General features: G+C 47.9%; 3 protein-coding genes across 9 annotated transcripts; 1 reads left to right on the top strand and 2 right to left on the bottom strand.

The window, feature by feature from the left end:
• Positions 1 to 1,615: 1,615 nt before the first annotated feature.
• On the top strand, positions 1,616 to 3,648 carry mplkip (M-phase specific PLK1 interacting protein). The gene is made up of 2 exons (XM_086204376.1): positions 1,616 to 2,106; positions 3,133 to 3,648. The coding sequence occupies exons 1-2, from the start codon at positions 1,750 to 1,752 to the stop codon at positions 3,241 to 3,243; spliced, it is 468 nt and encodes a 155-aa protein (XP_086060502.1). The 5' UTR covers positions 1,616 to 1,749; the 3' UTR covers positions 3,244 to 3,648.
• Positions 3,517 to 12,718, bottom strand: LOC147262014 (S-arrestin-like). Of its 4 annotated transcripts, XM_086204369.1 has the most exons (16): positions 12,513 to 12,718; positions 10,585 to 10,656; positions 9,808 to 9,868; positions 9,605 to 9,649; positions 9,317 to 9,516; positions 8,409 to 8,468; positions 8,266 to 8,333; positions 8,046 to 8,181; positions 7,527 to 7,611; positions 7,375 to 7,447; positions 6,971 to 7,108; positions 6,813 to 6,890; positions 5,636 to 5,650; positions 5,249 to 5,301; positions 5,118 to 5,127; positions 3,517 to 4,737 (listed from the first exon to the last, which is right to left on the bottom strand). In XM_086204369.1, exons 2-16 carry the CDS (start codon positions 10,630 to 10,632, stop codon positions 4,611 to 4,613), a joined length of 1,197 nt encoding a protein of 398 aa, XP_086060495.1. In that variant the 5' UTR covers positions 10,633 to 10,656; positions 12,513 to 12,718; the 3' UTR covers positions 3,517 to 4,610. The 4 variants fall into 4 exon arrangements, with proteins under 4 accessions (XP_086060495.1, XP_086060496.1, XP_086060497.1 ...); XM_086204370.1 differs by lacking the exon at positions 5,636 to 5,650; XM_086204371.1 differs by lacking the exon at positions 5,118 to 5,127.
• An 888-nt stretch (positions 12,719 to 13,606) lies between these two features.
• Positions 13,607 to 22,869, bottom strand: il20rb (interleukin 20 receptor subunit beta). 4 transcript variants are annotated; one of them, XR_015115922.1, is made up of 7 exons: positions 22,451 to 22,869; positions 20,743 to 20,869; positions 17,775 to 17,965; positions 17,273 to 17,643; positions 16,518 to 16,669; positions 15,763 to 15,945; positions 13,607 to 13,841 (listed from the first exon to the last, which is right to left on the bottom strand). XR_015115922.1 is itself a non-coding variant. In XM_086204374.1 (7 exons), exons 1-7 carry the CDS (start codon positions 22,503 to 22,505, stop codon positions 15,853 to 15,855), a joined length of 891 nt encoding a protein of 296 aa, XP_086060500.1. In that variant the 5' UTR covers positions 22,506 to 22,869; the 3' UTR covers positions 15,172 to 15,852. The 4 variants fall into 4 exon arrangements, 3 of the variants coding, with proteins under 3 accessions (XP_086060500.1, XP_086060499.1, XP_086060501.1); XM_086204374.1 differs by lacking the exon at positions 13,607 to 13,841 and having other exon boundaries at positions 15,172 to 15,945; positions 17,273 to 17,420; positions 17,519 to 17,643; XM_086204373.1 differs by lacking the exon at positions 13,607 to 13,841 and having other exon boundaries at positions 15,172 to 15,945.
• Between the last annotated feature and the right edge of the window lie 1,172 nt (positions 22,870 to 24,041).

Consider the following 24,041-nt stretch of genomic DNA (forward strand, 5'->3'; position numbering starts at 1 on the left):
GAGGCGAAGAGCTGAGGAGGTTAGGAAGTGAAAAGGCTAGGGATGAGGAGGTGAGGAGGCTAGGAGGCTTGGAGATGAGGAGGCTGGGAGGTGAGTAGGTGAGGAGGTGAGGAGACAAGGAAGTAAGAAGGCTAGGAGTGGAGGAAGCTAGGAAGTGAGGGGGCTAGGGTGAGGGAGTGAGGTGGTGAGGAGATGAGGAGGCTAGGAAGTGAAAAGGCTAGGGGTGAGGAGGCTAGGAGTTGAGGAAGTGAGGTGGTGAGAAGAAGAGGAGGTGAGGAGGCTAGGAAATGAAAGGTTAGGGGTGAGGAGGTCAGGAGGCTAGGATGTGAGGAGGTCAGGAGGCTAGGAGGTGAAGAGGATAGGAAATGAGGAGGCTAGAGGTGAGGGAGTGAGGTGGTGAGGAGATGAGGAGGGTAGGTGAGCAGGTGACTTTTTTTAAAAAACTTTCTTTCACATTCTTCAAAATACAAACAATGAAGGCACATTTTGTCAAATGAACTTAGGAGACGTTGAAGCAGCGTCAAGAAATAAAAGAACAAAAAACATAATAGGGTCTTCGCCAGAAGTACCTTCTGGCTCAGGCCCTAAAAATAACACGTAAAAAAGAGACCAGACAGAAAACCACACTGTGAGGGTCTCATTCTGGAAAAGTAAAAAGGTCCATTCAAGAAAACCGTCTCTGGGCACTCCTGTTAGTCATGTGACGCAAGGAGTGTTTGTACAGCGTGAGATCTTCCATCCGTTGATGTGGGGCTTGAGGTGTTTGCACCTGTCAATAAAATGATTTGCAAGGACAAATTAAATCATTCACCAGAGGAGTTCGACTTCTTCTCCTTTAACTAAACTCCCACTTTAATAGACGTCCAGTCCAAAGGGTGCAACATGATTTGTTTGGTTGATAACAGGACTCCGAAACTACGTCCCATCCAGACTGGAAACATTCAAAGCGCAATATCACAGCCAGTGACGTCACGGATAGGAGCCCGCCGTCGTTTCTTCTCTGATCACCTCCTGCTGGCGTGGTGGAGGAGCGCCGGCCCTGCAGCGCCCCCCTCAGGACGAACGCGCTCATCACGAGACAAAAACCTTGGTGTGTCCGTCACAGGACGGACAGGGGACTTACACGCGCGAGCGCGCGAACGCACACACACACACACACACACACACACACACACACATTAAATAAAACTCCGTTCATTAGAAACCACACGCACCAGGATTGATGCTGAAGTTTCAGCTGAAGCTCCAGACTATAACCCTTCACCCAGACTCAGTAGCTGAGCTGAGGTGTGTGCGTGTGCGTGTGTGTGTGTGTGTATGTGTGTGCGCGCGCGCGCGCGTGTCTCGGTTTCGACTGCAAGCTTGCTGTGCATGTCGAGGAGGAGTAAAGTGGATGTCACTGCTCAGGTGAGGTTCGTTCTGGTTCTGTCAACCTCCCGCTTTCATTTGGGAACTAAGTCTTAAACGTTTACTGACGTGGAATCTCACACAGATTGAAATTAAAAAAAACCAAACAGATAATGAATAAATAATAATGAATAAATAATAAGTCAGCGTCTATAGTCAGCTCAAGAAATACGCCATTTCCGCCACAGTCAAACGTGTGACCGCTGAGCGGCGCTGCAGCGGACCCGTCGGACAGGAAACTGAGTTTTGTGCTTCCGGTGTCGGGAGGTTCTGTTGGTGCTTTTCCAGCAGCGGGAGCGTCCGAGTCTTCTTGCTCTGTTTTGTTGCTCTTCGCACGCTCAGATGTACCGAACCCCGGTCAGACCGGAGCAGAGCCCCGTCGCTCCGCGGTTTTCTGGAAGGTTCCCGTCCCCGTCCTCTTGTTGGGCTTTCCCCGGGGCCCGGACCCCCTATGGGGGCTCAGGACACCGCGGAGGTTCACCCCGGGGCTATGCCGCTTACTCACCCGGTTCTCCGGTGTATTCCTCCGGTTTCAACCAAGGATACAGGGATGGTTCTCCAGCTGGCGGAGGCCGGAGTTTCGGTGAGTCTCCGGGTGGTTTCAGAGGCGGTGGCCGGGGCTACGGAGGACCGAGGCGCAGGGGTGATGGGTTCCGTCGGCCACGATCCTACAGTCCGACGTCCGCACACAACCTCCAGGTGAAAAGATCTATTTTGTTCTATTATGTTCTATTGTTTTCTAGTTTATACTCTCAACATGGCCGCCCGTCCCGCGAGTCCGTTGTTTTAAAAACAAATCTGAGGTCAGTGCGTGTCTCAAAGAGATTTGGATGCGAATTGAGTTTGGTTTTTTTTTTTTGTTTATTTTAACGGAAACAGCAAAATGCTTCAAAATTACCCGAAACTACTTGACATGGAAGTGTTTTTACCTGGCCTGAAGCGGGAAGAGAACTTTTGAGGTCATTCAGTTGTTGTGCAGAAGATCTTCAAAGTATTGGCAGTGGTGTTGGGTCGAGGCAGACGGCCGCTTTTATGTCACTGCTGATGTTCCTTCTTCTGAGGGAAGGAAGTGGCACGGTCAATACTAGCTGGTACCAGAACCACCACTGCAGCTGGCAGTACTTCCTGGTTTTCTTCTTCTACACTGCCTCTACCGTCATCTTCTGACGCATATTATGTCCAACGTAACATGGTTTATTTGCGTCAAACTATTTCCCCCAAAATGTTAATTTTCTCTTTTGACCTGGTCTCCAGGTCACAGACCTGAGATCAGGCGTGTGGCCCCCAGCAGCTGCAGATATTAGCAGGTTCAGTTCTAGCAGATCAGATCCGCCAGTGAACACCAGACTGGTGGACGTTGGCGTGGTGGAGAGTCTTAAAAACCTGGGTCGCTAACAAGAGTCTGAAGGAGCCTGCAGAGGTGGTGGAGGTCATCAAAGTTCCGTCTGTCCATTTCCGTCGTCGATGACGTGTTCCGTCATAGGCTAACTTTAGCTTAGCACTGCTAACCATTGCATTCAGGCTTCCAGCGTCATCAGAGGCGTTCATTAGTGAAGATGATCCTGATGAACATCAACTGTTGTTCACCACAGTGCTGATTAGATGAGAGGGATAAACATGGCCGACACGTCATCACCTGAAGCGGCGCCTCATTCGCCCTCACAGTCATACATCATTGGCCCACTCATGTGTTTCTCATCAAGTTATTTCTTTTAATTTTTTCAGCCTCAAACTTCAGAATCCGTAGAGAAATATTTCAGTCCCTCAATGGTGCAGGATCCCTGGGCGGGGCTCCAGCCACCCGCAGCCGCGCCACCGCCGGGGCGACAACAGTAAACAACAGCAGCCAGGCCGGCGGCGGGAAAGAGGAGGCGCCGGCGTTGCGTCTCCGCCCACCAGCAGCTCCTTCCTGTCGGCAGCTCACACAGACGCCAGAGATTTCAGGGATCGATCACTTTGATCAGACGCATTTGTATGTGATGAACTGATGACGCACGCATCGACGCGTCGTGTTTTTAACGTTTGTAGCTTTTAAACCACCTGATTCTTCATGTGTTTACAGATTATTTGATTTATTTCTAACAATTAAAAAAAGGAAACCCGAGAAAGGAGGGGAAAAAAAAAACTTTATTGATGGATTAGAAACTCTTGTCATTTTTTTGTAGGTTTTACCAATTTGGAGCAAATTTGTCTGGTTGGCAAAAAAAAAAAGGATATATAAAAAATGTCTCCACAAATGGAAGTCTGCTGGTGTAGTTTATTATCAGGTCATGTGATCGTCAGACTGGCGGCTGGGACGTTTTCGTCACAGTCTGCGCGGGGTTCCGAGAACGCATTCAATTTTTGTTTTTGGGTGTAACGGAAGGTCAAAGGTCGGCCTAGTCTTCACTTTACGTTCAAATATTTATTTAAAATAAAGGAAACGATAAAACTCCACAATGGAGGCGTGACTGATCGGGGTCACATGAGGCTGTTGGTTCAGCGATTATTTTATATTCAAACATTTATAACTCAAGAACAGCAGGACAAACTAGAGCCAAATGAAACCAGTTTATTGGTTTAATTGAAGCCATATTTTAAGCCATGGCGGGGTTTTTTTTTCTTAACATCGTCAGTGATTTCCTGATGGTGCCGAAGTGACCGGCGTTGATCGATCAGCTTTTCTTGTCTCTGAGACTCAATCAGTCTAATTGCAGTTTTACTCTCTACATGAATGCAGTTGTAGTACATCAGCAGCTTCACATCAAGTCAACAGTCAGCAATGAAATACTACAAACATCCACCGACACGGAACCTGAAGGAGCGTAAGAGTGGTTCAACGTTAGCAAGCAGGGGATGGAGGGAACCTGATGTAACTGCTTGAGACGGTGTGGTGTTCCAACGAAGGAACGCTGAAGAGCGACGGGATGTTTGTTTCCAAAATGATAGCTGGGGAGAATCGGGCTGGGAACCATCTGGCAGAACCGGAACCAGCGGTGCTGACAACTCTACCAACCACAAGAAGCCTTTTGCTTGCTTTCAGATCACGGTTCCGGGTCGGTTCTCAGCTCTCACCTACGCAGCTTGAGGGGCTACACAGCTTCAGGAGCTAACTTGCGGCTATCGGGTTGTGTTTCGATGTTTTAAGTTCTCAAAAATCGCCAGAGGAAACTTGGAAGCGACTCGATCTCCGGGTGCCTGCTGTCACAGGTACCTCGGTGGCTCTACTTCTCTTTGGGTGCCATGTCATCACCGCCCGACACGTTGCCTTCCTCGTCGTCATCATCGCCGATCATTCCCTTCAGGTAGGAGCGCTTGAACTCCTGGAACACCATCTCCTCCTCCATCTCACTGCGCGTGCGCACACACACACACACACACACACACACACACACACCTCTGCAACTGAGGATTTATCACTGCTACATATTAAGGACTAGAAAATGTATTTAACCAACAGAGTGAGGACATTTTTTTGGAAAGTGAGGACATTTTAGCCGGTCCTCACATCTTCAAAGGGCTGTTTGAAAGTCAAGACTTGGTTTTAGGTTCTGGTAGGGTCTAGGGTCAAGGTTAGGGTCAGGCAGTCAGTTGAGATGGTTAGGTTTAGGGTCAGGGGCTAAGGAATGCATTCCATCAATGACAGTCCTCACAAAGACGTAAGTACAAGGGTGTGTGTGTCTCCTGTCTGTCCTGTGAGGGACGTTAATGGACAGGGGAAACCTTCTTACCTCTCCTTCACTGCCAGCAGCAGGAGGACGAGAACAGAGGCGTGACAGGAAGGTTTGGATCGGTTAGTCTGAAAAGCACTCAGAATGTGAACAGACTACTTGTGGTGGAAGAGCAGGATGCGCCGGCTCACCTGCGTCGGGTTTGGGGTGCATCAGCTTGAAGGGAATTTCCACGCCAACCTCACTGCAACACAAACACAGCCAAACAACCCCCATTTGAGGTGAGTCTCCAGCGTGAAGGACGACCGACGGACATCAACACTTTCCTGATATTTTATAACCAGATCCTGCTGCCATTATGGACTCAGCTGCGTGTCATGTGACCAAAAGTGGGGTCAGATTAAGCTCCAGGATGTGAAAACTGCAATCATCTGATGGAGGTTTCGCAATGTCTCCATGGTGACGCCGGACTATAGGCTTTAGATTAGTGTGAGAAACAACACCGAAAACCTCAACGGCGGTTTCAGCAGCAGGCGGTTTATTTCACCTGAAATAACAAAAACACTCAATAAACTCACCTGGATCCCATCAGCCTGCCGGGAGACGGAGGACAGAAGGGGAGACGGACAGAGAAATTTAGATTCTCTTAAATTACAGCGACACAAGAGCAAACAACAGCATCCCCGAACAAAAACGGACATCATCAAAGTTCCAGATGGTAAAAAAAACAAACGATGAAATCTTTGGTCCGACAGCAAAATGTGGACCCCCAAATACAAGAAAGCTACAAAGAGCCGCAATGAAATAAAGATAATTGGCCCCCAAGTTCCAGCTACACTAAATACATTTTTTACCCCCCCACCCCCAAAAGGCCTCCAATCTAAATCGTTCCCGTGTCATGAGTTTTTGCTTCATAAAAACATGTTTGATCAACTCTTGTTACCACTGTTGATCATGAGGACCTGTAGATTATTGGTGCAGCTTACCAATTTTTCCAGCGGCCTCAAATGAGACAGAACTCAGGCGGCTTTGGTGTTCCAAGATGAAGAACACTTCCTGTTTTGACTGTAACCACTTCCTTTTTAAACCCCCCCCCCCCCCATAAAAATCTTATGAGAAAACTTTGTGTTCATGCAGATGGAACTTACAGCCTAAATGTTCTTTTTGCATTTATTAAAAAAAAAAAGTGTCACAAGTTGGCCTCTGAGTCTGATTAATCAATGGGAGTCTCTCAGTGTGCCGGGTGAACAAGCTTAGCAGCTAGCGGGTAGCTAACAGTCAGGTCAGTCCTATTTTTATAGTGCCATATCACCGCAAAAGTGTCTTTATGACGCTTTACAAGCACAGCAGGTCTAGAACCGCCTTTAAACTAAGTCTAAGCCGACCCAACATTCCCAGCTAGCAAACAAAGCTACCAGCTAGCTATCAGTGTTTTAGCTAAAAGCGCGTTGCTAACTGCTGCGCTTCTTCCCGCAATTTAAATCGTCCGAGAAGAAATTTAGTGCCTTGTGTTGAAAACCAAGAGGATGTCATCGTATATTATGTGGTATTCTGGAGAACTCTAGACTGCTGGAACCTTCACATTTTTGTGTCTTTAAAAAAATGAAGATCGTGACAAAAAAAAATGTTGGACTGGCAGGACGTGTGGACAGACGGAACTAACCAGGTCCGAGACCATTAGCAGCGCCTCACACAGACTCACGAGCAAACCTACAAGATAGCCTGGGTGCTAACAGCTAACATGCAGTGACCGACCCGCCGATGATGAGCTTGACCATGACCCTGTAGGACACCATGATGCCCAGAACCTCCTTCAGAACGCCCTCCTTGATTCTGAAAGCAAGAAGAGTTGGGCCTCGTTAGTGGACCCTCACGACGGTGCCGATCTCAAACGTCGGCCCCTGTTAGCTCACATGCTTGACGATGCCAAGTTGGTGTCTTCGTGCTTCAGTTTCCCGTCCAGGGCAATGCCCCGCCGCTCCCTGTTGTTGGCCAGCAGAGGCAGCAGAACGTAGTCTTTCTGCAGCGTCGCCCCGGGAGACACCGAATCCCTGAGACACCAAAGAAGAAGAAGCTGCACCTCAAACAGCATCGATAAACTCTGCCGACTCCCTGCAGGGAGAAAACTCTCCGTTTCACGGCTGGAATTTTTTTTTAAAAGAGAGGTTTAAAGATTTCGGGGAGTTAATCACGAGGTTAGAAATTGTAACCAAGTAACCAGGGGTCAGGTTTCTGATGTTTTAAGTGTTTTCTTTGTAGTTTTCTGAATGACTTCTACTGTTCTGAGGACAGTTTTTAACTGGGTAGGTTGTAGTACCCCGACTCCTCGATGGCCACACACTTGACGTAGCTGTCGTTGGAGTACAGGACCACGGTGGCCACTTGATCCACTGAGGGGAGACACAGAGAGACGTGTCAGTAACGTCGTGCTGCTCAAACCCGACAGGAAGTGATGGAAGCGGCGTTTACCGGAGACCACCACGTTCTTGATGTTCTTGCTGGAACTGTTGGTGATGTTGACGTGTACTTTGATGGACTCGCCGTGGTAGTAGATCTGGAAACACAAGAGAACCGGTCAACATTTCATCCCTTGGTTCTCAAGGCAGCTTTACTGATAAAACTGCTGTAAAACCGGGGAATAACTAAGTTTCCTTAAACTCGTAAAATATTTGGTTGCAGAACCGCCTCAGATGGGGGTCCAGAACGTGAAGGTCTAGACCTACTCAAGGGGATTGTTTGATTTTACATCTGAAACGCGCGATGAAGAGCTGAAGAAAATGACACAAGCGTGAATGAGTGAATGCAGGAATATATGAATAATCACATGAATAAATGAAAAAAAAACACATTTTGGTAACATTTTTACATCAGTTTGCTACTTATTTGTTTGTTTCATCATCATAATTTACTAATGCATTTATTCGTTTATGCTTATACTGAGAGAGGCCGTGCTCTGAGGGTTCTGGATGGAACCGTGCATCAGCTGACCTCTTTGTCCAGACTGGCCTTCACGTACAGCGGCTTGTCTGACATGACGAAGTCCCGCGTGGTCTCAATGGAGGGCGCCACTCCCAGGCTGTCTGGAGCGAACTGGACCTTCCTGAGCATCAGCTTCACTGAGCTCCTGACACACAAAGAAGAGTCACTTGTTCTGGAGAACTGGACCCGGACCCGCCGTAGACGACCCAGACCTCCAGGTCTAACTCACCGTTTGCGTACTTTGGCGTCCTGGCTCTCGGCACTGAACGCTTTGATTTCAAACTCCACGGCACATTGCTGCGACAAGAGAATTCTTTCATGAGGTCACATGATCGCTGGTGGTTAGTTGGATTCTTCAGGCGGCAACATTACCTTGCCAACATCGTGCGGCGCCGGCTGCAGCGCCACGGAGCACGGCAGGTTATCAGGAAACTGTGAAGCACAGAAGCAGACGTGGTGAAACTCACTCGAACGCCCGGATGGGCCAGAAACCTCCGCACCGGGCTGATCTGGTACCAGGTCACGCAGGAAATGAACCCGTTATTGTTGCGACACCGCTGTTCACGCACGTATGCACACACTCACACGTACACACGCCTACATGTGTATACATTTATTCTGGATCCGGACGTGTAAACATTGGGTACCGTTAGCGCAGACAGACTAACGGTCCTGTTGTTAGCCTGCTAGCTAAAGAGTTAGTGATGTCACAGTGAGCGAATGATCGGGTCAGCCGTTGTTCTCTCCTCTGGTTGACTTCATGGAACCGATTCGAGCGAATTCCTCACTCACAGTTGGGTATTTTCGCCTTGCCAGAACAAATTTCACATCTCGGACGCTGCCTTAGAAACCACTTGGAGTTGCAACAGAAGCGCAGTATTTGGGTGGAGTGAACTGATAAAACTACATGTGGGACTCTAACGGGAAGTAGTATTTGGGTGAACGCGGCCTTGTTTGCCGGCCTGGTAGAGCCTGAGTCTGCTCTGTCTGTCTCAGGTGTTCTGTCTCATGATGGATTGTGGGGCGTACATTGATAAGGAGAGGGAGGCTCTTGACCTGCTCTGCGTGTGCAGTGTCACGAGAGAACTTCTGTTTTGACTTGGCACAGTGCGAATAAAACAGACTTGACCTTGCACTTTCGCCGTCCTCCAGCTTGCTAGGTGGCGCTAATTGAAATGAGGTGCGGAGGCAACAGCCTCTGAAGACTGTGCTGATGTAGCTGCTATCAGGCCGCCTGCTGGTCTCTGATCAGCTGATTCTGCCGTCCACTCATGTCTCACCTCAAAGAAGAACGGGTAGGCGTTGTCTCCCAGCTTACGCAGCAGTTTAGCCTGAGTCCTGGTGTGGATTCCCTTCTCGCGGTCCTGTAGAGGTGGGTACACCTGCCGGGTGGACAGGTACAGCTCCCTTCGGAATGCGATGCCCATCACGTCCATGTCGTCTCTGCCGTATCGGAAGGTGCAGGACAGGGTGACGAACACTAGAGGGCAGAAGAAGGATGCGCTCATCTCTCAAGTCACTGGAGTAAAATCTTCTGCAGAGGACACAATGACCTTCCTAGTACTGACCCTTCCTCCCCTGCAGAGCCTCGGGATCGATGAGGAGGACGCCATCTAGTGGTAGAGAGCAACAGTTAATGATAGTGAGACATTTTTACACATTTTCCTCCATTTTAAAATGATCATAATGGAGTCCTGTTCTGACCCAGCAATGAAAAGAGGGGTGATGGAAGACGGGTGACTAACATTTGTCCTAAATTCCACAAACTCACCCACTGGATCCACCGCGTCAACGCGGTCGACAAAGTCTCGTTTCCCCATGTAGACGCCGACCTGAAGCAGCAGCAGAAGAAACGTTACGTCATTGATGTCTCTTTTGATTCGTGTGACCATTCACTTTCGGTTGAATGGCGCTCAAACGGCTTTATTCCCAGACAAAAAGTCCAGAACAAAGAGATGCTCAATGTGGAGTAAGATAGTGACAGTTAATAAGTTATTTCTGCTGAAGTGAAATGTTAGAAAGGGCTTGTTGGGGGTCAGTTTAAGAAGAAAGACTCGTACACAGAATCCTTCGGTGAACGAGACTCCTTCATTGGACCTTTAAGAGGAACACGGCAGACACCAGGGGGAGGAGTTACAGCAAACCAGCAGGCGCTGCCTCCTGCCTGTAAGACGAAATCGAGGGTTAAGTTTGAGGCCAGTCGACGTTCCACCTCTCCCCCATGACCAAATTGGAATGGTTAAATTGACTTGTGTCAGCTGTCAAAGACACCCGGACCCACGTTGTCATGACGACCTCCTGTAGGTCAGTCGGGCGAGCTGCTGAACGGCTTTACAGAATTAAAAGCAGCGAAGTGGAAAATTCCACTGCTGGAAGAACATGAAGCGATCAGCAGATGAACCTGAGCTCACAGCTGCATTAAAGCGCGAGAGACGTTTACATTGGACTCTCTGGCGCTGGACTCAAACCGTCCCCGAAGGCGTAGTAACAGACTTTTTTTATTTTTTGGGGGATCATTGCTGGGTGTCGCCTGAGAAGCTTCACTCACCGACTTGTCCTTGCAAATCTTCTTGAAAACAACATTTTTAGGGCTCATGTTGTCTCAGACGGACGGCAGCGTCTGCAAGACACAAGAGGACAAACCAATGTCTTCACCGATGTTAGAAACCACATTCAACCTGATTTTTTTGGACACGTTTCTCGTTCTTCCTTTGAAGTAATACTTCACCCCGTGAGTGTAGTTTGCCGTCTAAGTGGTCACTAACAGGAGTATTCAGCTCACTGAGGTGTTATTTCCCCTCCTTTATAACTTCTTGGTGACTCCAGAATGCAGGAAGAGACAGCCACCTATAGTTAGCTTGAAGCTAATGGAGACTGACGGCTAACAACAGCTTAACAGTCCAGAGGTGTCCGTTTACTGTGAACGAGTAGTTAGCAGCACAGTAATAGAAGTCAGTAGTTTAGTTTATCTCTGATAGAAGTGTTTGTGGATTACTGGTCCTCCGCCTGGATTAAGGAGGCCCGGATTATAGTGCACGATGACAACCAGAGCCAGAGCTCGTAAACAGACGTCTTCCTCGGTTGTGCCGTTCATCTTCAGTCCCCAGGAACGCATAAGTGGCTGGTGTTTCCTGGATCCAGCAGGGAGTGATGAAGTCCCTCGCGGTTCAGCTCAAGATCCGTTCAGTGCAACTCAGTTTCATGAAACTCAATAATCCTCCTTGAAATCCGTGAACCTTTCAAACGACGTAAACAAAACTACCCTGACTTCGTTCATGAGTCGGTGACCAGCTGTCGAGCGCCAAGGGGACAGGAAGTCATTCGTTCTCTCTGAGTCAATAACTCTCGGGTGATGTTACGGCGCGGGCCAGTCGCTCTCAGGCTGACGATCATCAGGTAGCTGTTACGCTGCTGAGCCACACCAAGGTCGCTGATCTGGACCAACGTCAGTTTTTATGGTGGCCTTGAAGTTCGCATCCCAACAGATACCTGGATAACGTGAGGTGTGCACCTGTAATCCTCCGTCCAATCAGCATCGAGGATCCATGACAGAAGAGCCTGGTACCTGTGACCTCCTTTGGTGTCTCTGGTGGGATTTGTTGTGCTGTGTGACCTGGGGTCCGTTTCAGGAAGTCTCTTGACTCAGAGTTCTTGGTTCTCGGTTTTTGGTTTCAAAAAGCCAGGTCCGCTTCGCTCTGAGTCAGTTACCATGGCAACGTGCTCCCCTGAACCTCAGCTGCTCTCTGGCAGGTTTTCTTCAACTTTTCTTTATTTATTTTTTTTAACACGTTCTCATATTCTGCATTCCTTAATATGTTAAACTCCACTGGGGATGAGTAGGTGGTTGCCATGGTGAATCATGTCATCTGCGCTCCATGGAGGAGGGCTTTCTTCATTCCCTCTTGGAGCTGATTGAACTAATTATCAGCTGTTCTGGACCTGAAAATCCAGTTTGACAGCTCAGAGTCAGTCAACCCAGAACCTGGACACTGAGGGTCTGTCCGTGGACCCAGCAGACCCCGGACCCCACAGTCCAACTCCAGCCTACCGCGTCTCACATGACAGCACATCAACCCTCAGCTCCAACGCCATCATCACATTTGCTGACACAGCAACAACAACAACAACGGCAGAAGAAGCTACAGGGATGAGGTCGAAATCCTGATTTTCCTTCAGGACTCATCAACATCCTGAACCTCAGCTAGCCGATGCTAACAGTTCCCACTCACTAGCAGTCATTGTGCTAAGCTAACGAGCCTGGCTCTCAGCTCCCTAGAGAACGGGAGTCTCTGTCTTCTTGTCTGAGGACAGAAAAACCAAAGAACTATCAACTCTGAAACAACAAAAAAAACACCCAAAATGTTTGGCTCTCTCCCTGCACCAAGGAAGCATAAAGACCCCCACACACACAGATAAACACACACACAAAACCCACCACCAAGTAACAATTCATCCATGTCATAATCACAGATTTACCTCAGCAGCGAGGACTACGAATCCTTCAGCCTTCTCTCTCGTTTTTCTGTGTGTGTCGATGAGATTAAACCACCGGATCGAAGCTGAAACCAGGCGGCTGGTTGGAGTCCGGCTCACCTGTCCCTGAACGTTGGTGGATCAGAGGAGGAGACGGGCGGCGCTCTATATTCCCTCCCCCTCCCCCTTCCTCAAACCGCAAGCAGACAGACTTCCTGTGAACGAGGCAACTGAGAGGATTGGAGCTGGTTCCTCCTCCGTCAGCAGAACCGGGTCAGATTAGAGATTCACACTAATGAAGACTGAGTCACAGAGAGAGGCGACCTGACACAGAAAGCAGTGGCATCACATTCAGTCAGTATTCATGTCATTATTTTGATGTCTAATGTCATATTACATGTCACCTATGTGTGTTTCCCTTACTTGCACACTGATTATACAATAATCAATCATAATCATGATAATGCTGAAAAAAGAGGCAGAGAGAAGGAAGAACCTGTTAAAACTGTAAATGAAAAGAAGGATAGAGGGAAAGGAGGGATAGAACAACACAAATAGTAATAAAGGATGTATTGATGAGGAAAAAGGAAAACTTTACTCTTCGGTATTCAAATCTAAAACTGGATTAAGACTTAAACGCACAAGTTAACAAAGAGATAAATGAAAACATGTATGTAAGGAGATGTTTCAGCGAGAAGTTCTCGGCCGTTCTCCTGTCAGTGGCACCTGGTGAGTGCAGGAACTGGGTCGGCGGCCATCTGCCTCGACCAGATGAGGGCGATCAAAGCACAGTGCGGGTATAGTGAAGTAATCCTTATCACTGCTCCGTGAATGACGGGCAAGCGTGGAGGTCAACTGAGCGTGCTCGGCACAGGCCAGCGGGACGTTATCAATGTATGTAAAGCAGCTACACTGACAACCGCTGCCGGTTTCACCCCTGGAATCTCCGTCCACCCGCTCTCGTGCTCATGTGACCTGGTTGGAGATCAGCTCCACCTGATTTGACACCTGTCAGCAATGAGACTTGGAGAAAATCCAACATGCACAGATCTTCGGTAACGGGAAATTGTCACGTGACCAACAACCAGGGTGAAAGTTCTGGAAAAGGTTGATGCATGTTTTTTTTATTAATTTTTTTTATTTTATAACGTAAATGTATTTGTGGACGTAAAATCTTCAGAGGATCAGCAGCCGTCAGGGGAGCGAGGTCAACAGGAGCGGGAGGAGAAAAAGAGAAGCCACCGCGGACTTTTGACATCCAGAGACGCTGCGGAGACGGCTGAAGGTTGAGAGCCGGTTTGATCCGGTTCACCTGTAATCCACCTGTTCTGCCTGTCAGCAGGAGACAGACAGGTGGATTACTGAGCTGCAGCAATCATCATTATTACACAGGAGATTACACACACACACACACACACACACACACACACACACACACACACACACGTTACATATCAAATTATGATGATGATATTTGATAAAAACTCTAATCGAATCTAAAACTCTAATCTAATCTAATTGTCATTGTTGGGCTGATTACTTTCTATATGTAATCCATTACAAATTACAAGTTGCTGTGGTTCACTCTGACCTGCGTGACCGTCTCCATAGCAACACCAGTTGGACTAAAAACTGAAAGCGGACTCGACGGCTGGAATCCTAAAAGTGTGGCGCGGAAAAAAGGGCAGCAGAATCAAAGCGGTTCTCACACCAACGTTTAATTACGGTTAATTTGTTATTGATTTGATTGAGGGGTCACGTGATCTGCGTTGGTAACGGCTGAGTTCAGCGGTGACGAATATCAGCAGAAACTTCATCCGTCACGTGACCAAAAACACACTTTAACACTCCAACGACTACATTCACACCGGCTCAATTCATGAAAAAAATAAAAACTATCAAAAACACTACAACGTGATACAGGAACAATAATTCACATGTCACTGACACCAGCATCCAGGACCACTCATTTTGCACTGTCCAGGTCAAAGGTCAGACAGAATACAAAACAGATCAGTTGTAAAGGAAAATCCATAAAAGTTTCATAAACAGTTTTCTTCGAACATGAAGCCTTGAATTAAGGCTATGATATCATAGCCAAGCAGATGTTACCAACAAGCTCTTCTTTTATTTTCTAAAAATAAGCAAACAAACACAAGTGTGTGAGGTGAATTAGTTGTGTAGCAACTGAAATCTTTCTTGAGTTAAAAAAAAAAACAACATGTTTTATATGAAGTAACTTTTATAAAATTACCGAGTGATCAAACAGAAAAGGTTTGCAGTCCTAAAAACTGATTTCAGAGAAAAAAAAGACTGAACAAGAAGGTTAGAGGGAAAAAGAAAGCACTGCTATCGGTTAATAACGGCAGGAGTTGTGCTGAGAGATTCAAATGCTTAGGTACTGACAACAAAACAACTTTTGGACTTCACCTTTTCTGTTTGACGCCCAATAAACACGAGAAAAATACGAAAGTGAGTAAGTAAGTGAGGGCAGTGGTTCGGAGGTAAAGTGGTTCCATGTCCAAGTGTCCTTGAGCAAGATACTGAGCCCCTATGGCTCCTGATGACCCTGTGATGGACTGCCGACCCGTCCAGGGTGAACCCTGCCTCTCGCCCAATGTCAGCTGGGATAGGCTCCACCCCCCCCCCCCCCCCACGACCCTTAATGGATAAGCAGCATAGAAAAGTGATGGGTAAGTGAGCGAGTGAACAAGTAAGCATCATCACCCTGCACCTCAGAAGAAACTTGTGTCTGTGCTGCTGGTTTGTTTTCTACCACAAGGGGGCAGTAGTGCTCGTCAACCTGGCTGAGTACTCATTCCTTCATGGGGCTGTTTGTGTGGCTGTGCTTGCTTCTAAACTCTTGTTTGTTCCACCTCACACACCTTTTTCATTCCTACACACCAGAATTTCCCGCAGGGCGCGACCACGGGCCCAAGCGCGTCTGGACACAGTCGATCAGAATATATCCTGACAGGGACACGGATGATGATGCGTATTCAGCATTTCTCTCTTTCTGTATGTTAATGTTTTTTTTTTTTTTCCCTTTTTCTTCCTTTTTCTAAATTTAGAGGTTCATTTTTGTTCTTTTGACTTAATAATTTGCTTTTTTCTTTGTAAGAGGGAAAGAAATTCCCACTTAAAACTTAATTCACAAAAACCTCTAATAAAGGTGTAGTTTTGCTCTTAAGAACTGTGTATGAAGGATCTGCTTGTTCTAATAGAACCTCAAACTTCTGGAGGTCAAACACACCCCACACCCCCACCATCTGCTGGGGACTTCCTTCTTCCACCGAGTGCAGGGACGTTCAGCAGGTTGATGGGTTTTTTTGTCCCAGCGGTTTCAGGTCGTGGTCTCGTCACTGACCACCACGCAGACCGGAGCACAGGCCTCTTCCTCCTGGACGCTCATCGGGCTCTGAATGTCCCAGTCAGTCTGCAGCAGGGACGAGATGAAACCCTTAGATCTGGTCGTCAACGTGCTGCCAACTTCACCCTTCAAACCCTATAGCCAACACAATGAATACCGACACGCCGTTCCACGCCGTCGGTCTACGGAACAAACAGTCTCGTTTACAGGATGATTCCACAGCAAGTCTGAGAAAAAGACTGTCGTGATCTGGTCCGACGCTCGCTCAGTAAACAAGCCATTTAAACACCGTTGGCTTGGTGTCTTCCTGTCAAGGTAACTTTGGAGTTCCGCATCATTTTGAGGAATTAATTGCCGTTAATCAAAGAGGGGATTTAATTTGGAAGCATCCAGACGCATGGGCCTACACTCCACTGATGACTCGCGTCTACCCACACGAGCCAACAGACACAAGCTGAACATTGGAGTTTCTTCTCAAGAGTCCATGCTTGGTTCGGTCACCGCAGCAACTTCGCATTTCCTTCCTTCTAAAAACCAGGCTGGAAAAATTACCTCGAAATTAACACCAGGTTTTACCGTCAGTCTGGTTTTGATTTGTGTGACACTGAAACATCTGATGGATGAGCTGTGGGACTGACCAGCCAGGGCGGCAGCGGCGCATTCTTGACATACATCTTGGAGGTGTTGGCACGGTAGTGAACGATGGCCCAAAACACAGCGAAGAAGAGAACCGCCATGATGACGACTGTGACCACCACCGGGATTGGCTTCTTCGTCGCATCATCTGGACCTGCAGGGAAACCACAAAGAAACAGTCTGAGTGACATCACATCCTCGGCTGACTCGTTTGACTAAACTCTCATTCAGAGAGTCTTGAAGAGACACGGGATTCATTCATGATAGCAGAAGGCTAACAGGAAGTAGCTCTGCTCATAGCGCATGCTCAGTATGCAGCGAAAGAATGTCGCTGCAGTCTCCGATTCCATCAAATGTGAATCAGGGCGTCGAGTTGGGCAGAGAGAGCTCATTTGGACCTTGTACTCTAGGGTACTCTAGGGTCCTGATGAGCAGCTGTGGCCTCCGTGTCCCAGCTCGGCCTCCTTGTTTCTCGGCTCCTGCCTGTTGAATTCTGACTCCCGCAGGTGTCCGTGCACATCCAGGTCCACCAGGAGATTTTCATAAATCCTATTTTTGTATAAAAGCTGGAAAATTGCCTCATTCCGTGGACGTAACTGGGTCCAATCCAATCCGGCAGACATTCCATTGTCATTCTTGGGGAGTGAGGTTGGATACATGGTTGGATTTCTAAGCTAAAGTTTTGAAACGTGTTTGACAAAGGAGGACAGTTTGGGAACATGGGACCTTGGTGCTGTGTGAACATGTTTGTATTTACCTGTAGTGGACACGCACTCAGTGCCAGTGCTGTTGCTGTGGAACTGAGCATCCAGGAACATCTGGGCCTGGATGCAGTACTCAACTGTCTCCTGCAGGGAGGCGACGTGCAGCTCGGTGTGCCCGGCTGGCAGAGTGTAGACCATCGGCTAGAGAGAGAGAGAGAGAGAGAGAGAGAGAGAGAGAGAGAGAGAGAGAGAGAATATCCAGCCTGATTTTCAAGAGGACAAAGAAGGAAAGTACTGACCTGCTGCTCATCGCCTCGCTTCCACAATGTCACCCTGATGGAGGCCGTGAGAGGAACCTTGTCAAATGTCACCACAAGGGCATCACCCACCACTGACACCATCATTGTGGGCACCATCAGAACCGCTGACGGACCAAGATCACACCAATCAAACCTCCTGCTTCTTTCATGATTGAAAACTTGAATCACACATGTCCTCCTGCGGAGACGAACCGCCGTATTTAACTTCTGGTACTGTCAGTGTTGTGGATCTTACTGTCTCTGCGGTTGAAAAGTTGATTAAGTTTGGTCCATGGCGACAGCTTCGACCCACACTGGGCTCGGACCTGGAGGTTGTAGTCCGAGTCAGAGCCCAGGTCTGGCGTCAGGTTGCAGCTAGGTTGGGTAATCTGCTGGCACTCAGTAGTGTTCAGCCACTGGTCTCCGCGGACTATCCGCTCGAAGTCCCTGAGGAGCATCAGAGACACAGATCATCAACCGTCAATGGAATCATTGGTCTTCAGTCAAGGGCCGCAGACCGAGACCGAGAGGGAGGTCTGAGAGAGTCCAAACCAGAACCTGACCTCCTCTTTAAAACCCTCCTCAAACATACTTTCTAAGATGATGTGTCACTTGTCGGGTTACATGAAGCAGCCTCAACGTGTGTCATCATGTCTCCATTTTATATTTTCACAAACCTTGGTGGGATTGTTTTTGTATATGCTTAACCAAAATAAAACTTTATTTATACTCATATTCATTCTTTATGGTTAGTATTGTTTATTACCTTTGTTTCATGAAGATTTTACTTTAAGTCCACAGACTTCTATTGTTTTGTATATCTCTCATATTTGAATGGTGCAGTATAAACATAGACTGATGATTCTTCCTATTTCAGTTTGGTGTTTACTATAAAAAAAAGCAGGAATGACAATAACACTACTTTGACCTTTGCTTCCTCCTCTCACGTTACCTTCCCGTCAGACGTCAGGCGTGTCGCTGACCTGGTTTTAATTCATCTGGCGCGGAGCCTTTTAAACCTCAACTCACGTTCTTGGAATGACATCAGAAGCCACGACAAGAGATACACCCGCTCTCCAAAAATGCCCCCGACAGGTGTGTCTCTTCTCGGTGCGATGAGATCAGCTGCTCGCCTCGTGCACGTCTCACATATTTCACCGGTGAACACGTGCAAACGTGACCAGAGACTCGATCAAGTGACTGCATCCAAATCAACCAGTCAGTCAGAGGAAAACCCAAAACCACGAGTTCAAAGTGCTGACAGATAAAACACTGCTGTATACACAAACACACACACACACACACACACACACACCCATATGTATATCCTGTATGTTGAAAGGCCTTCAACAGTCGTCATGTTTACGAAGAAGTTCAGGTACTTTTTACGGGAATTTAAGAAGTGTTGCCAAAGAGGAAATGAGAATTTCAGCCGCAAAAGTGACAAAACCAGGTTAGCAAGATGGCGTCAGAGGATGGCGGAGTAGGCAACTCTACGATGGCTGTGACAGGCGGCGTAGCAGAGGAAACACAGCAAAACGCAACAGGTTGCCTGATGTTTATAGATCTGGGGGAGTTTTGGGGAATTCTGCTGTTTCCATGAAAAAAAAGATGAATGCGCATCAAAATCCCTTCGTGGGAACGCGGCAAACCACCAGTTTCTTCCGTCTTTGTGTGTTGCTGCTTTAATTTATATAAAGAATCAGCCACTATATCAAAATCTAAACTGTTTTACTGGTCCTCCAGTTGGAATTTTTTTTTTTTTTTTTTTACTGTTGGTCAAACTCGATCTGCACGGAGACGTTCATGTTGCCACGCAGACTGATTTGAGCGGCGCACCTCAGTCATGCTAGCAGGGCACAGGGGATGGAGACGGTGTGACATGAGCATTTCATGCTCATCAAATGAAGCTCCTGGTCGCGTGAAACGCTCAGCTTCAGGCAGCAGGGGTGAAATGGACGAGTAAGAATGGCAGAAACTATCAGAAGCACCAGGAGGCGAGCTGCCCGACAGGTTCCTGTGGCTCAGCATGTGATTGAGTGTCAGCCAGAGGTGCTGACTGGGGCGCCGGAAGGCTTGTCAGGCACTGCTATCAACGCAGATGTTATGAGCACTGAGGGGCCTCGACCTGCTGCTGAGTGCCAGAAAAGGGACTCAGTAAGCAGCTGAGGCAGTTGTGACGGAGCTGCAGAGACACTCAACAACTCAGAAGATAAATGCCCCACATATATGACACCTGCTGACAGCGATGGGACTGAGGGTGGAGATGCCAGCACCCACAGCTGTTCAAGGTGAGCAGGGACCGGTAGGGCGGGTGAATGATTTCAGAGTTCACCTGTCAGAAGAGTGTGAGATCCTGAGCCGGCGCGTATGGGGAGAGTTTGAGAGATCCTGAGTGCAGGGGAAGATGTGGTTTTAACATCCCACGGTCCAGAGGAGGAGCTGCAGAGAGGAGCTCCAGCCAGAGAGAAAAAGAGTGTCTGGCACAAACATCATCAGCTCTCCTACGGCAGACTTGCTCGTGCATGAACAGACCACAAACCTCAAGAAAAACGTGGCGGAGGAAGCTGAACAAATGAACGCCTGATTTTTTTTCTCCCTCGAGGCTTCAGGAAACGTTCGACTCAACGTCCAATTGGACATCAGTGTGAAGAATCCTCAGATGTTCCTGGTTAGTCTGGCCATACGCGTGAAGACTAGACGTAGACAACAAAAACATCTTGTGGCCACAAGTTACATCAAGTTGTTCCCATGATTTAATGTGTAGCCACTAATTAATCGAGGAAGTTACAGCTTTTGAACCAAAAACCAATCAGACTGACAAGTTGTCTTGCCAGGAATGAACCGAAGTGGGACCAAGTTGCATCATGTCTCCAAAGGACTTTATAGTTTCTCTGCTATGCTGGGTTTGTTTGTTTTGTTTGTGTTCTCCAGATTCCTGTTCTTTATTGTGTTCTTGATTTTTGGATCCTTTATTTCATTTGTAAATTATTGTTATAATGTCATTAAAATATCAAATAATCAATCACATTAATTTAAAGGGCAATAAATCTTCAGGAGTGTGTGTGTGTGCGTGCGTGTGTGCGTGCCTGTGTGTGTGTGTGTGTGTGTGTGTGTGTGTGTGCGTGCCTGTGTGTGTGTGTGTGTGCGTGCGTGTGTGCGTGCCTGTGTGTGTGTGTGTGTGTGTGTGTGTGTGTGTGTGTGTGCGTGCATCTGGTTTTTACCCCTGATACTGGACGGAGTAGAGGAGCGTTGTGTTGCAGACAGCCTGCGGGGGCCGCCACCTCAGCACGTGTCTCATGTTGACAGAGTCCATGTCGACTCCTGTGGGGGCCAGCAGCATCGGGTCATCTGCGGACGCAGCAATGTGATGTTCACTCTCATCATTCTGGTGACCTTTAATGACCCTGGATGACCTTTTGGAAGGTCGTTCCGATGGTGATTTGGAAGAGTCCAGCTTTGCTGAAAATCTCACAATATGTAAAAGCTACAGGACCAAGACGTTTGCCACATGGCTGCTGACACAACGACGACATGAACATCTATGAGTTTGGGTTGAGGTAGAAAAACATCATTGTCGTCATGGATACCAAAGTGAGTCTTATTCACCCCAACAAACATGAGCCACCAGCAGGCGACGCTAGCGGCCGCCTGTGGACGCCCTCTTCTTCACGGGTCGCGTCGCGTCAGCTTGCGTTGTTATGTTGTTTCTCAGCTTTTGAAAGAAAAGTTGTTTTGTTCTTTTTTTCCCCCCGTAGAAAATAAAACAAACACCACTGGAAAGAAAAAAGGTTTGTGTGGAAGTAGAAGCTCTGTTCACAGCTGGAACGTTGGACAGTCTGGGAGCCGTGGGTTCTGAAGTCAGTCCCGGGCGCTGTCTGTACATGTAGAGGAGAAATCTGTCGGGTATCCCGGAGCGACAAGTTCCGCATGAGGGTTCGCAACATGACAACTTTTGAAATATTTCTAGAGTTAATGAGGATGATTCATGGGTGAGAAGAATGGCTGCGTGGCTTCATTCACGCTCTCACTGCTCAACAGGGAACAGGTTTTTGAACCGGTTCTCCGGAGCTATCAAAGGGAACCAGCCCAGGATGCAGCCGTCTATCTTCGACTGCACCACCGCAACACAATGAAATCCCTGAAGTCCATCTTTAGACCCTTTTTTCACCAAAGGAACTCTCACTTGGAACTGGGAACGCTTGTTTCCATCATGGGAACCAGAGTTCAAACCTCGTTGTTGCCTCGTTATTTTCGCCCCTACCTCGGGAGAAGGCACCTTCTTCGGCTGCAGGAGTCACGGCAGTGGGTCTTCCCTCTTACAGGTTCAATTCAACCGGCATATTTAAGACATTTGGCGAATGTAAACCGATGATAGACGTTGCCACGGATACATGGTGAGGAAAGCCATCGCCAATGGAGCGATGAGGAGGTCCAGAATTAGAACCAGTGATCCACAACCGCAACGTGTAGGGATTCCCAAGCATCAGCAGACAAATGGGACTAAACCTTGATGGAAGCTGAGAGATTGTTCTGAATGAACCTTCTAACGTACCGGAAAAATAGATCCTTTTGGTGGGAAAAAAATGGGGGGGGGTTGGGGGGTCTTATCTGACTCAAACTGGTTCCCACACCACAACAGAACCAGTTGGTGGGTGAGTTGATAGGAACTGTTGAGATAGGAATCTGTCACATCACCAGCGAACCGAGATGAAACCCACAGTTAATGATTGCAGCGTGAGCACAGGCTGATGACAGCGGGCGGTTCCTGCCAGAACCCTGCGAGAACCGATGGGATCCTGACACACTTTGTGTTTCCCCCTTCCTGTTGGGCTCTTATGGAGCTTGTAAACGACAAAACGGGTACAACCGTTGAACTGTCCTGGTTCTCTTACCATCAGAAGCAGATTCAACTCATCTGAGGGAACTCACCGTTTGCCGAGTTCAGCTGGACCAGAAACAGCAGCAGACTCCAGACTGGACTCATCACAGGCGCGTTCCTCTGCAAGACCGCGGAGCACCAAACCGGCTCATGTCAGGCCCAGCTTGTGTGGATCCCGTCGCTGAAATAAACCATAATAGTTACAGCTTGATGAATCAGTCGAGGGTTGCGTGGTGTCTCTCGTTTCAGTGTCTGCTGCATCTGAAAGCTGGTGTGTCTGGATGCTGAGGAGGGATTCTGGTCTGTGGAGCCGGTCGGACTTGTTGTTGTTCCCTGGAGGCATCGGCTGTCAGCTGTACTTTACCTCCTAAACTCCTGACACACTTACAGAAGCTCCGCAGCTGTCAGTTTGAACTGCTGGGGAGCCTGTTAGATTTCTGAGTCTTTGAGGTTTCATACCGACGTTGGGCAAGAATCCGGCACGACCAGTGAGGTTCCGCGGGACCAGCAGTGTTCCCAGTCCTGCTGCACACAGACGCTGGGCAATTGTGTCCCAGTTCCCAGGACAATGGCTCGTGTGTAAAATGAAACTCTTCAGTGAGACACGTCAGCAACACACATGTTGTCCCCTCACCCTCATTGTGTGCCCATGGCGGCAGAAATCTGCACCTGAAACACCCTGACGCAGCTTCTCTTTCTTGGCAACTTTAGTGCCGCTGCCCCGGCCCTGAAGTGACTAGTTCAGTCCCTCGGTTTGTCTCCTGGCAGATAAACTGGTTGCTGTTCTGTCCTTTACAGTAGTCCTGCTGTTGCTATGGTTACAACACCTTTGTGCCCCTACTTAGAATATTTGTGTCAGTGCGAGAACTACGGAGGAGTTGCTGTATCACTGGTCTGCCTCTGGAGCAGTAGGTGGCACTCACCAATTTTGTGTGTTGAGTGTTTTTATCATTATATACACACACACACACACACACACACACACATATATATATATATATATATATATATATATATATATATGTGTATATTCTTTGTAAAAAATTATGAGGCAGATTTTCACCAAACTTTTAAGCGAACGAAGGAAGCAGGATCCAAATGCCGGGAACAGAGGTGTTATGAGTGTTCATAACATAAACAGAACGGGGGGGGGGGGGGGTTCTGACAGTCAGACACACACATGGAAACACACACAACCAATCACACAACAACACTCAGGTGGAGAACAGGAGGGAGGAACAACAGAGCTGCGACTGACCAGACACTGGGAAAAGGTGGGAAAAAAAAGCACACAAAGCCACAGGAGGGCAGAGCTTTCAAAATAAAACAGGAAGTAACAAGAGGAACTTAAACACAAGGAGGAACACAAACTACAAACAGGGGAAAAGCCAGAAACACAAAACTAAAGTCTCCATGACACAAACTAGAGTCCAGGACTAAATCAGACAAGATCTACATGAGAGCGTGACACAAACTTGGTGGAGGGGCGGAGCCTGGGACATGAAGAACTCTTAAATGTTGGGGCAGATTAGACATAGCGCCACCTGTTGGTAATAAGAAATTACATGTTTGTTTTTTTCATATTTTGATGTCGTCATCGTAGGGGGTCGAGGAGGTTTTCTTGTGGGGATTTTGACACTT

This window comes from Aulostomus chinensis, chromosome 5, assembly GCF_037954235.1.
Source record: "Aulostomus chinensis isolate RoL2024-O1b breed Wild chromosome 5, RoL_Achi_v1.0, whole genome shotgun sequence".
NCBI classification, from domain to species: Eukaryota; Metazoa; Chordata; class Actinopteri; order Syngnathiformes; family Aulostomidae; genus Aulostomus; species Aulostomus chinensis.